Source organism: Colobus angolensis, unplaced genomic scaffold (assembly GCF_000951035.1).
Source record: "Colobus angolensis palliatus isolate OR3802 unplaced genomic scaffold, Cang.pa_1.0 Scaffold110, whole genome shotgun sequence".
Classification (NCBI taxonomy): domain Eukaryota; kingdom Metazoa; phylum Chordata; class Mammalia; order Primates; family Cercopithecidae; genus Colobus; species Colobus angolensis.
The window spans coordinates 969858-983000 of NW_012112031.1; the positions used below are offsets into that span (position 1 = coordinate 969858).

Genomic DNA, 13143 nt, shown 5'->3' on the forward strand with positions numbered 1-13143 from the left:
GCCCTATGGGCAAAGGGAACGGGGGCCCTATGGACAAAGGGAAGGGAGACCCTATAGGGAAGGGGGGCCCTATGGGCAAAGGGAAGGGGGGCCCTATGGGCAAAGGGAAGGGGGGGCCCTATAGGGAAGGGGGGCCCTATAGGGAAGGGGGGCCCTATGGGCAAAGGGAAGGTGCTGAAGGATTTCAGGCCAGGTGTGACAGGACGTTTGTCCTGCATCCCTCCCGCTGACATCAGATGACTCCTTCTAAAACACTGCTCACTCTGTGCCCAGCAGGAAGCCACCAAGCCAGCCCAAACAAGGGCGGTGGGGCCCCAGCTGATGACTCACCCATCTCACTGTTGACAGTCACCTCTCAAAGGGCCTGGCACGTTCTCACTTCTAGGCCTTGAACAGCAGCAGGTCCTCGGCTTGAAGCACTTTCTCCCGCCTCTCTGCTTTTCCCTGGCTCAACTTTTCCCAACTTTCCTGGCAGAAACCCAAGCCCCACCTCCAGATTGTATGAAGCTCAGTAGCTCTTCCACCAATGGGAACCGACACCAAAGGGCAAGTGCCAGGGCAGGTGCAGCCACTAACTACAGCCACAGATGGAACCAGATCATCACCTTCCACATCACCTTGCTCCTCCCTCTGCCTCCTCTTTCTCTGTTCTAGTAGAAGTCACTCCAAAATCATATACAGACTTCAATTGCATAAAGCTAATGTTGGCCAGGCGCGGTGGCTCACGCCTGGAATCCCAGCACTTTGGGAGGCCGAGGTGGGCAGATCACCTGAAGTAGGAGATCGAGACCAGCCTGGCCAACATGGTGAAACCCGTCTCTATTAAAAATACAAAAATTAGCCGGGCATGGTGGCAGGTGCCTGTAATCCCAGCTACTCGGGAGGCTGAGGCAGAAGAATGAACCCAGGAAGCGGAAGCTGCAGTGAGCTGAGATCATGTCATTGCACTCCAGTCTGGGTGACAGACGGAGACTCTGTCTCAAAAAAATGAAATACATAGGCCGGGTGAGGTGGCTCACGCCTGTAATCCCAGCACTTTGGGAGGCCGAGGCAGGCAGATTACCTGAGGTTGGGAGTTCAAGACCAGCCTGGCAAACTTGGTAAAAAACCCCGTCTCTACTAAAAATACAAAATTAGCCAGGTGTGGTGGCAGGTGCCTGTAATCCCAGCTACTCGGGAGGCTGAGCCAGGAGAATTGCCTGAACCAGGGAGGCGGAGGTTGCAGTAAGCCGAGATTTCAGCTGGGCAACAAAGTGAGACTCCATCTCAAACAAACAAACAAATAAAGTAAAATAAAATAAAATTAATGTTGAGAAGCCAGTACACGACACTGTTTATACAGTGAAATAAACAAACTAAAACAGAAACGATACTTCCCTGCGCCCTGGGTCTGAGCCCCAGCTCCGCCTCTTGTCAACTGTGTGACCTGGGCATGTCATCTAGGCTCCCTGTGTCTCCGTTTCCTCATCTGCAGAATGGGGGTAATTATGGTAGCAACGCTAGGGCTGCTAGCTCAGAGACGGAGATTTCAGACAGGGCGTGAGAGCTGTGGGATGAGCCAGGCCAGCCAGGTGTGGTTCATCAGGGAAGCGTAACAGTATGGAGAGGTGAGGAAGATCCCAGACAGGTGTGAATGGGGGAGGGCCAGAGAGGATAGGGGAGCCAGTGATGACAGGACCCAGGGTCACAACAAAGGCACTAGTCTACCTACTTTTGACTTACCTCCTTCCCACCTGGGACAAGCCCAGGAACCACCCTGAGCCTCCTGTCTTCATCTACCAAACGGGCGCAGCCCCATGGCTGGAGGACTTGGGTGGCAGGGAAGCCCCTGAACTCCTAGCACAGCACCTGGCACATGGGAGGGTTCAGCTCGTGTCCTTCTCTTTGCAGCAGGGACCCAAGATCCAGGAAGGGGAGAAATGCAGGGCCCGGCTGCTGGGGGGTGGAGGTTGAAACTCCAGGAGTCCATGACTCTGCCATGGGCGTCCCTCACCCACCTAACCCAGGTCCGGAGCAGTCAGGAGGGAGTGGAGCAGGCACCATCTCAGGAGTTCCTGGCTCCCATGCCGCCTCTTCACTCACCTACCAGCAACCTCGAATCCCAAGCCCCAAGCCTTCAGAAGAGACCAAGAAAGCAAAGAGGCTGCAATTCTTCCCAGTGTTAACCCTGAGCCTGAGTCCTTCCCAGTGTTATCCTTGAGCCTGAGTTCTTCCCAGAGTTATCCCTGAGCCTGAGTTCTTCCCAGAGTCATCCCTGAGCCTGAGTTCTTCCCAGCATTATTGCCTGAGCCTGAGTTCTTCCCAGCATTATCCCTGAGCCTGAGTTCTTCCCAGCATTAACCCTGAGCCTGAGTACTTCCCAGCATTATTGCCTGAGCCTTCCTTTGCTCCTCCCTTCCTCCTGACTGAATATGCCAGAACTACTTGGTTCCATTCCACAAATACCAGTTAGAACCCCTAGGTGCCGAGAAGCTTCCACTGGGGGCCACAGAGATGATCAGGGATTAAGGTCCTGATCTCACAGGGCAGACGCACCCCACAAGTGACCGCGCACATCTCCCAGACTGCAGTGGGGTCAGTGGTAGGGTGGGTGTGAAAGCTTCACAAGGGAGGGCGTGTGAGCGGGACCTGGCAGCGCTGTGCAGACTCTGGCATCACAGAAACCCAAGTCTCAATAATGCTCTGGCCCCGCTGGCTGCGTGGTCTTGGACAAACAATAATAATATTAATAGTTATTATTAAGAGATGGGGGTCTTGCTCTGTCACCCAGGTGGGGGTACAATGGCCATTCACAGGTGTGATCCTAGCACCTTTCAGCCTCCAACTCCTGGGCTCAAGCGATCCTCCTGCCTCAGTTTCCCACGTAGATGGGAATATGGGAGTGAACCACCATGCCCAGCTAATCTTAGCCTCTCTGAGCCTCAGTTTTCGCACCTGTAATGTGGAGATGGTTACAGCACCTACTTCAATGAGTTGTTGAGTGTCTTAAATGAAACTATGCACATAAAAGGTTCCGGACAGGCCTCTCTAAGCAGCTATGATGAGGAGGAGGAGGAAGAGGATGATAGGGACAATTATGACTTTTTTTTTTCCTTTTTTTTCTTTTTCTTTTGAGATGGCATCTCACTCTGTTCCCCAGGGTGCTGGAGTGTAATGGAGTGATCTCAGCTCACTGCAACCTCCACCCCTATTGGGTTCCAGCAATTCTCCTGCCTCAGTCTCCCAAGTAGCTGGGATTACTAGTGGATGGCACCTGCCACCACACCCAGCTAATTTTGCGTGTATGATTTTTAGTAGAGATGGGTTTTGACCATGTTGGCCAGGATGGTCTTGAACTCCTGACCTCAGGTGATCCACCCACCTCGGCCTCCCAAAGTGCTGGGATGACAGGTGTGAGCCACCACGCCTGGCTAATGGTGAGGATTTCAATTCACCTCCACCCTTATCTTTGGGTTCTCCTGCAGGCTGGAGTCTAAACCCGTTTCAATTTTACATTGACAAAGCATTCTACCAAACACCATCTCACAGAAACCTCACAACAGCTGTGAGGTTTGAGCTGTGTGAGGTCAGGAGGGAGGAAATTCTCAGTGTCTTCGCTCTACAGATAAGCAAACTGCAGCTCCGGGGAGGGACTGGTGAGTGACACTCCTCAGGCCGCACAGCAAGACAGCAGCAGAGCAGGGACAAAACCCAGTTCTTCTCTCTGCCTTGCGGCCCCTTTTTACTGAGCTTCTCAGGACGGGAGACAGAGGAGTCTGTGGCCTGTGGGGAGGCGGATTTTCTGGAACACCATGGTCCTGGCTTAGGAATCTACATCTCCACTTGTCAGCTGAGACGAGTCCTGGCCCTTCCTTCTCAGAGTGAATGGAGCCACCAGTGGTCTGTGGGCCTGGCCCTGCCGTGCTGCCCTGCTCAGCCTGGACCTGGGCAGGGTTTGTGGGACACAGCTTTAGGTGTCACCCTAATACCTCTGTGGGGTGCATGTCTTAAAGGCAAAGGCAGAGGGCAAGGCTATGGGAGGGCGCGCTGGGGAGAGAGGAGCGTACACCCTGTCAACACCGCAGAGACCCGGCCTCACCAGGGGCCGCCCCACGTGGTAGAAAGGAAAGGTTGACTGCAAAAGCAGGTTCGGTCATTGTGCAGCCGATATTGATCAGACTCGGTCTTTGCAATGTTCTTGGTCCCCCAGCCCTCTAAACCTGGTGAGAAAAGTCTCGAGGGCCCTGGTGGCCAAGGGCTGCGCACTTCGGTGAGCCGGGCCTGACGCTGCAGGCCTCCCCGATGCTGAGATTCCGCAGCACCTTCCTGCAGCTGCGCACACTGGGGTGGGAGCTGAGTCCCCCAGGCAGGGCTCTGAGCCTTGCTGTGGTCTGAGAGCTGCCCACAGTGGGGCCTCCTCCCCACTACCTTTCAGGGGAGTTAGAGCTATTTAGAGATAAGGAAACTGAGGCTCAGCGGTGTGAGGACACTTGCCCAGTGTCTCACGGCTAAAGAGTAGTAGATCTCCTTTCTCTTCTCTTCTATTTTCTTTTCTTTTGAGATGGAGTCTCGTTTTGTCACCCAGGCTGGAATGCAGTGGCAAGACCTTGGCTTGCTGCAACCCGCCTCCCAGGTTCAAGCGATTCTCCCCACCTCAGCCTCCTGAGTAGCTGGGATTACAGGCGCCCGCCACCACACCTGGCTAATTTTTGTATTTTTAGTAGAGATGGGGTTTCACCATGTTGGCCAGGCTGGTCTCGAACTCCTGACCTCAGGTGATCTGGCCACCTCAGTCTCCCACAGTGCTGGGATTCCAGGCGTGAGCCACTGCACCCGGCCTGAGAGCAGTAGATTTTCATCTGTGCAAAGCTTAACTGCTTTCCATCCTGGGCAGCTGAGAGAGTAACAGTGTGACACTTCATTTTCTAGGTCAACTTGAATAGGCCACAAGGTGCCCAGATATTTGTCCACACATTAATCCGGACATATTTGTGAGGCGTTTGGGATGAGGTTGATATTTGTATTGAGTAGAACAGAGTCCTCCCCAGTATGGCTGGGCCTCATCCAATCCACCGAACACCCGAATCAACAAAAAGGCAGAATAAGAGGAAGCTCCTCTTGCCTGACTCCTTGGGTGTGAGCTGGCATGCTGGCCTCCTTGAGCCTCTGGGCTCGGACTGAAACACTGGCCCTTCTTGAGCCTCGACTCCACTGGCTTTGGAGCTGGAATTTACATCGCTGGCTCTCCTAGCTCTCAGGTCTTTGGACTTGGACTGGAACTAATATTGGCTGTCCTGGGTCTCCAGCAATTGACTGCAGGGATTAGAACCTCTAAGCCTCCATAATCACCTGAATCAATTCCTTCTAATACATTTCTTCGTATGTAGATATAGATACAAACACACACACCCTATTGGTTTTGTTTCTCTAGAGAACACTGACGAACACCAAGACTCAACCCTGGGCTTCCCGTTGGCTGCATATTTGGGCGTGGAAGGCTCAGCGACGAGGCCGTGCCAGAAGCCGGATATCTGAATATCTAGAACAATTGTCTGATTTGGTCCAGAAGTCCTCCCTGTTCCCAAGGCCCCAGCAGGAAGCCTGGTAGGGGAGGGGACCTGTTTGGCCAAATAAGCACAGCCAAGTCGCAGAAACCTCGGTCTTTTATTAGTAGTATTTTAAACCAAAACATCCCCAACCAAGCACTCAGGAAGCAGCGTTTCAGTTGCCTCCAGGCACCCCGCGTAAACAGCAATACTTGCGGAGTCCACTAGGTGGGGCCAGTGACCCAGCGGAAAGCGCAGAAACGCTCCCCCAGGAGGGGAGGCAGGTGCGCGGGACAGGACCTTTGTGGGAACCATCCCCAGGCTGGACGCGTGCTCCCCACCTCTGCCTTGCGTGGCTTCTAGCCGACAGTGTAAACATCAAACCTGAGAACCACAAGCACTTTAGGGGGCGGTCACTCTAGCATCTCTGGATATCAGGGTCCTCAAGCCAAGTGGGTCCCTTGCGAGCCACCAAGCAAGATGCACAGCCACTAAGTCAAGTTCTGCCCCGAAGACGCAGAGCGCCAGGCGCCCGTGATCTGTCTCCCGAGAGAAGGCACCTGCCAGCACCAAGGAATCGCAAAACCGACAGACACAGACGCCAGCCGTGGTGGTCACGTGATGAGGACATGGCACGGGGACAGGGAGCAAAGAGGGAGGCAGCGCGAGGACAGGCAGCAGCAAAGACCCTGGCCCCACACTGGGATCCCACAGCATCTTCCTGCAGCTTTTCACCGCGGGGTGGGAGCCGAGTCCCCCGGCCGGGGTTCTGAGCCCTGCAGTGGTCTGAGAGCTGAAGGCAGAGGTGGGAGCAAGTCTTCTGTTTGCTCTCCCCTGGTTGGCCCCCGTTCAGATCCCTAAACACCTGCTCTGTCTCCTTGGGTTACTATTTATACCCTGAGCCCAATGCCTCCAAAGGACCAGGGCAAAAAACCTCGGACCCTGCAGGTCCGAGATGCTCGTCTCTAACCTGCTCCCCGTCTTAGGGCAGGGCAACAACACCCCAGAATGTCGGCTGTGGGGGGCCCAACATCGACCAACCCCCTCGCCGGCCCCTCTGCCTCCCACCTGCCTGCCCCCGGCCAGCCCTTCCCAAACCTGCAGGGCTGGGCTGCCGCTAAACTCTGCCTCGGCCTCTGTTGCCACGGCAACAATGTGGCTTCCCCCAAGTGGGAAGCCCGTTGCCAAGGCCCTTGTTGCCAAAGGCTATAACAGCCACCCCGGTGTGTGAAGAGGGGGGTGAGAGCTCCGTGGGGGGTGGAGGGCGGCCAGGGAGGCTGGCGAGGGAAGGAGTAGGGGGTTTCTCAAGAACGGGAGCATTCCGGCGGCCTCAGCTAGAGTGGGGGGCACTAGCCCCTGGAGGAGGAAGAGGCAGCCCGTGGCATCTCAGCGATTGCTCCTCTGGGGATGTCAGAAGGCAGAACGGAGACCCCCCCACAGAACACGCCCGGAGAAGCCTGACCAAGCAAGGATGGGGCACTCCCACCGCCCCCTGCAACACACACCCCTGACCAGAGGACCAGCTTGGATTCTCCCCAGCTTCAGGCAAACAACCCCCCAGAATCTGTTTTGCTCGTTCATGTGTCTCTGATGCGCACACACAAGCTGCACCCAGACAGCGTCAGTCCCTGTCGCCAGGAACACGTTAATGACAAGGACTGCAAACCCTCCACTGTTTCTATCCCGGCCTGTCTCAGAGCACATACTTAATATTCCTTCTACAACGCTTCTCTCCAGAGCAGAGCTCTCATCTCTGTCAACAAGGAGAGGTGGACGCCATCAGAGTTGATTCCCTTCCAAAGTGAACAGAGGAGGGCTGGAGGGGCAGCTCATTGCACCCACAGGGAGCGCCAGGCCCAGGCTGGCTTTGCAGGGGCAGCATCCAAATACCTGGAGCCCACGGGCCACGCACGTAGCCACTGCCCGGCCTGGGTGCAGAGGGGAGGAGAGCCTGGTTGTCTCCTGGGTCCGCTTGAGGAAAGAGGCTAACGGGGGAAAGCTGAAAGTGGCAGGGAGGGGTCTGGGAGGCCCAGGGAGCAGATGGCTAGTAGGGGGGAAGAGACAGGGGTGGCAGCACTGGCAAAGCAGATGGGGAGGGGAGCCTGAGCCTGAGAGGGGCCCAGGGCCAGGACGAGATGACAACGCACCAACAATGGCCAGGTCCAAACGTCTCCAGTCCCAATCTCTCAAGACCAACCCAAGCAGGGCCTGGCCTGCGACGCCCAGGCCTTCCCGTCACCCCTCCCCAAACCCAGAAGGAAAAGCCAGTGTACCTACCCCAGGAGCCAGCCCCTCAGGTGGAGTCGGGGAGACGCCATCCCCCCCGCCCTGGCTGCGGGCGCTGAGCTGCGGGGACATGGTGGGCGACTCGTCGATGTACGGCATGGTCTCTGAGCCCTCCGGGGGCCCCTTCTGCTCCTCATTCCCCTCTCCGTCGTACTCGTCCGTCCCGTAGCTGAAGTCTGAGACAAGGAACAAGAAAGGCCACTGAGAATCCTCCACCAGAGCTGCCAGGGACTGGTAGCGCAGTGGGCGCCGGCGGCGGCCCCCGGCTGCCATGGCCCCGGCCGCACCATCCACGCCTGGCCCAGACGGGGGCTGTGCGGGGGCCTGGGCCTGGTGAGGGGCCGGGGAGAGCCGGCAGGCACTGGGTTCTGCACGCTCCGGGGCTGCTGGGAGGCGGGGAGGAGCGGCTCTGCTGTTGCTACCCATTGAAGAGCATGTCAGCCGCGTATTTCAAGCTGCTGTTTTCTTTGCCTTCTGCCTAATTCCAAGTGTAAAAATTAACAGTGGGAGCAGGAGGCAGGTCGCTTCCAACTCTCCTCTCTGAGTCACCATTTTGCTTTTTATAGGGAATAAGGAGGTGGGGGGGGCCGGGCGATGTCACTTCCTGTGGCCCTCCCTTGGGTACCATTTGTACTGAGCCCACTCCCTCCAGGGGGCCAGGGCAGGTTCTGGGGTGTGGGAGGGGAGCCCTCAGTCCTCAGAACAAGGCCCTGCATGGAGGACGGAGCCCAAGGCAGCAGGGCGTGGGCGAGGAAGCTGTGCCCAGGCCTGGCAGGGACAGGGGCTCACAGCAGACTCCTCGGAGCCGGCACTCATTTCTATCACCCCAACACGGGCTTCCTTCAAAGGAGGAGGGACGGAAAGGCGACCGGGAAGTTCAGCCCCGTTAACCCCCCAGGGCTGCCAGCACCACACGGGCTCCAGAGTCCAGGCACGGAGCCCACCCACCCTGGGACGGGAGGCTGAGCCCGTGCAGCGAGGGGGGCGTGCAGGGCAGCGGCTCAGGGCTTCACACTTTCCGAAAGGGTTACGAGGGTGGCCTCGGAAAGGGCGCTGCGTCCAGCCCCACCAGCAGGGCTGCGGGAGGGACCCGAGGGACCCTCCCACAAACCGGCCCCTGCCCGTTCGCCTGTTTGCTTCCCCAGCCCTGACCCGCCACAACCGGCAAGGGAGAACGTGACAGTGTGGCTTCCAGGGGCCGTGGTGGACCTCCTTGGGCTGGGGCCGCCAGCGGGGGGATGGACACCCCTGTCACACTCGGACGGGGGTAAGACTCGGCACTCGTGCAGGCCAGCGGGAGCTGGCACCACAGTGTGTCCTGGAGACACACACATCACCGTGCCGGCAGCCTTGGGGCCAGCGGGAGCTTCCTACACACTGGACCGTCCGGTGGCGGCATCCGCGTGCTAAACACTCCCCGGGTATCTTCCAGGCGGGACTCCCTGGCCAGGCATCTTCGCATCTTGTGCAGTGTGATGGGGGAGGCTGGCTGAGCCTGCCCTGCCATCTGCCCAGACATCCTTTCCTCCAGGTCGCCCTCCCTATGGCACCTGGCCCCCTGGCACCTTAGTGAATCCTGCCCCTTTGTCCTTGAGCCCCTGGGGTAGGAGGTGGGCGTCTCAGTCATCACCACGCGCCAGCATCCACGACCCCACCTGTGGCAGGTTCTCGGGAAAGTGTGTGGAGCGAATGAATGAGCAGAGGATCGCACCGTCTGTCTCAGGTCTGAGGCTTCAGCCAAGTCCTGGCCAGCCAAGTTCTCCACGGGGGCCCCAGCTCCTCCCTCTGCTGTCACAACACCCCGGCCCACAGGCAACCAGCAGCCGGAGAATGGTGTCAACAGGTCACCGGGAAGCCTGGCCACAGCCACGCTCTGCCCAATCTGGCCTTTTGGCAGCTGAGCGCTTCCCCCAGGCTCGCTGCACCTGCTTCTGTCGGCTGCCTCTCCTCGTCCCTCAGCCAATGCCCCATTCAGCTGCCAGGGGACATGGACTAGTTTTTTCCCTACACAGGCTTGTGTATGAAGAACCACAGGACCCAGAGATGTCTACCAGTGAGATGTGTATACGCCACACACCGGGCAGGACCCAGGACGCCCTCCCACTGAGATGCGTGTATGCCACACACCTAGGACATAAGGCCCAGTGCCCTGGAGGCCATGACACCTGTGTCTGTGGCTGGCGGGATGTGAACTGACTCTGGTCCTTCCAGGGGGAGGAGGAAGAGGCACAGCAGCACCCAGCTGGCCTGAGTCTGCCTCCGAGAGGGGTCTGGCCGTTTGGTGAGACCCCCTCACTCTGGAAAAGCACAGGAGGGGATGGAGGGCAGCCTCCCACCGGCCCCTCCCTCCTGCCTCCTCCTCTCCAGGAGGCTCCAGGCTGCCCTGTTGGTGCCTGGAGTTAAGGACAGGGAAAAAAAGCAATAGAGTAGACCCCGGCCTTGCCCACAGTTTAGATTCCAGCCGACCAAGCAGACTCTTCTCCACGCTGACCAGTTCCCAGGGGTCGCAGGAATGGAACCCACACACTTGGGAGATCGTCCGAGAGCACGGGGGGAAGTGACGGCAGGGAAGGCGGCTGAAGGTCTCTCTGCCAGTCTCCATGTGGGCACAGTTCATCCTGCTCAGAGCAGAGGACCATGGGCCCTGCGACCTCCTGCCCCTTCCAGCCTGGATGTTTCTGAGGGAGGTAGTTCTTTCTTTCCTCAATTTACATACAATTGCTGAAGGTCACAGGATCTGCATCCAGGTCTCAAACGCCCTCCCTTTCCCTCTGAATCTCACTCCAGAGAAGTCTCCTTCCATATCCCTCCTCGTTAAGGGGGGCTGACCATGGAGCTGAACACGGGGGACCTGAGGACAGGGTCTGGTGGGGGGAGGCCCAGGCGCAGCAGAAGTGCTTGGTCTGCGAACATTTCCAGGGCCTCCCCCTTTCATTTCTGCCCCCACAAAACCGTGAGAGCCCAGGAGACTCCAACCAGGAAAAGGGGTACAGAAAAGATGGGGAAACCAATCCTCAGAGAAGGCAGGAGCCCTGGGGGAGGAAGACGGGGACCTAACTGAGCCCCGGCTTCAGTCTCCAACGGCCACAGGTGGGTATGCTGAGCAGACAGTGGCTTGCGCACCAGATCTCAAAAAAGAAGAAAAGGCAGACAAGGCTGCTGGCAGCCAATATCCATTTCCCTGCCGACTAACAGAAATCCTACTGTATTCGGAGTGGCAGTGCCCCCAGCGGTTAGTTGAAAGACACCTTTCCTGATGGTGTGAGCCATATAATTACGTTCTGGCCCACGAGATGTTACATGGATACGTGTGGAACGTGGAGGAAGCTGCTGAAAAAGACTGATTTAGCCAAAAGGTACACTACCCATGTTGCCCTTGTTCCTCCTGCTGTTGCTGGTTTGGAGAGTTGATGGAATGGCTGGAGCCCCAGCAGCCATCCCAAACCATGAGGTGAGCCAAGGATAGAAGCCAGCACTGAAGTTGGCTGAGAAGAAAGCTGGGAGTCCAGGTCACTAATGGCACAGTGGAGCCCACCCCAGGATGGTCTACCTCTGAATGTTTTCACATAAAAGAAAGAAAAAATGCCAATGCTATTTAAGCCTCTGTTACTTGGTTTTTCTATTATCCACAGTCAAACCTAAGGTGATTTTTCCCTGACGACCCCACTTTGGTGCTTTTCCTGTGACTGTCACTGTTCCTTCTCAGGCTCCTTGGCGAAATCTTCTTTCTCTACCTATCCCTTAAAAATTGCTGTTCCCATGGAGGGGAACATCACACACTGGGGCCTGTTCGAGGGTGGGGGGCAAGGGGAGGGAGAGCATTAGGACAAATACCTAATGCATGCGGGGCTTAAAACCTAGATGACGGGTTGATAGGTGCAGCAAAACACCATGGCACATGTATCCCAGAACTTAAAGGTAAAAAAAAAAAAAAAAAATTTGGTGTTCCTTATAGATGCTTGTAACAGAATACCATCCAGCAATGAAAAGGCACAATAACATAAGTGACCCTCTCAGACATTATGCTAAATGGAAGAAGCAGCACGAAAGAGCACATCCTACACGCTTCCACACGTATGAGGTTCCGGAACCCACACGCTTCCACACGTATGAGGTTCCGGAACCCACACGCTTCGAAACGAATGAGGTTCTGAACAGACACAATTAATCCATGGCCGAAAAAAAATTTTAAAAATGGTTCCCTCTGGAGGGTGCAGTGGGGACAGGAGTTCATTATAATGAGCACAGGGGAACCACTGGGCTAAGATAACAAAAGTCCTCCATATCTGGACGGGGCTTGAGGTACACAGGCGAATGCATCCATCAAGATTTATCAGGCAGTGCTTAAGACTCATTCACTTCAGTAAATGTTGCGCTCCAGTGAGTGACATGCTGGAGTGACGTGTACGACGACTCTCTGCAACTTACTCTGAAATATGTAAAAAATAAGATGGGCCGAACGCAGTGGCTCACACCTGTCATCCCAGCACTTTGGGAGGCCAAGGCGGGCAGATCGCGAGGTCAGGAGTTCAAGACCAGTCTGGCTAACATGGTGAAACCCCGTCTCTACTAAAAACACAAAAATTAGCTGGATGTGGTGGCAGGCGCCTTGTCGTCCTAGCAACTTGGGAGGCTGAGGCAGGAGAATCGACTGAATCTGGGAGGTGGAGGTTGTGGTGAGCAGAGACTGTGCCAGTGCACTCCAGCCTGGGCAACAGAGCGAGACTCTGTCTCAAAACAAACAAACAACAACAAAAAAACAAGATGGAATGATGATGTTCAGAGGGATGGACAAATGGACAGGTGTGTGATAAAGCAAGTATAGAAAAATCACCATTGGGAACTCTAGACAGCAGGTGACTGGGTGTTCACTAATGAATTCTTTCAACTGTTCTGTGTGCTTAAAATTGTTCATGATAAAATGGGGGTGGTGGCAGGGACTGGTACTCGCCAGCTTCCGTCAACCCCGCTTCACCTTCCTCTCCCGAATCGTGTTCATATTCCCTGGAGAAGTCTGGGCTGCAGACTCCTGGGCATCTCCGCCTTTGGGAGCCTCAAACTCAGCCTTTTCCCGAAGTTAATACACCAGACCACACACATAGGTTTGAAATCTGGGAGCCGTAAGATGCCGCCCCATTCCCGCCCCTCATCTCCTGTCCTGTGAGGCGTCCCCCCTCCTCCCCACCCTCACCAACTCTTACAAGGACAATTCCAGCACCATCCCCACAGCAGCCAGGTCACAAATCGGACCGTGTTGCTCTCCATTCACTTAGGGGCACAGCCCCGCTCCTCAGCTCAAGGCCCTATGTGGTCAGCACCTGCTCCACCTTTC

At 56.3% G+C, this 13143-nt stretch overlaps 1 protein-coding gene across 1 annotated transcript in view; it reads right to left on the bottom strand.

The window, feature by feature from the left end:
- Positions 1-13143, bottom strand: part of ABR (active BCR-related) — a 197813-nt gene that overhangs the window by 124872 nt on the left and 59798 nt on the right. Inside the window, exon 2 of the mRNA XM_011956234.1 lies at positions 7803-7987. Coding sequence (XP_011811624.1) covers positions 7803-7987 — 185 coding nt within the window. The remainder of the gene's footprint in view (positions 1-7802; positions 7988-13143) is intronic.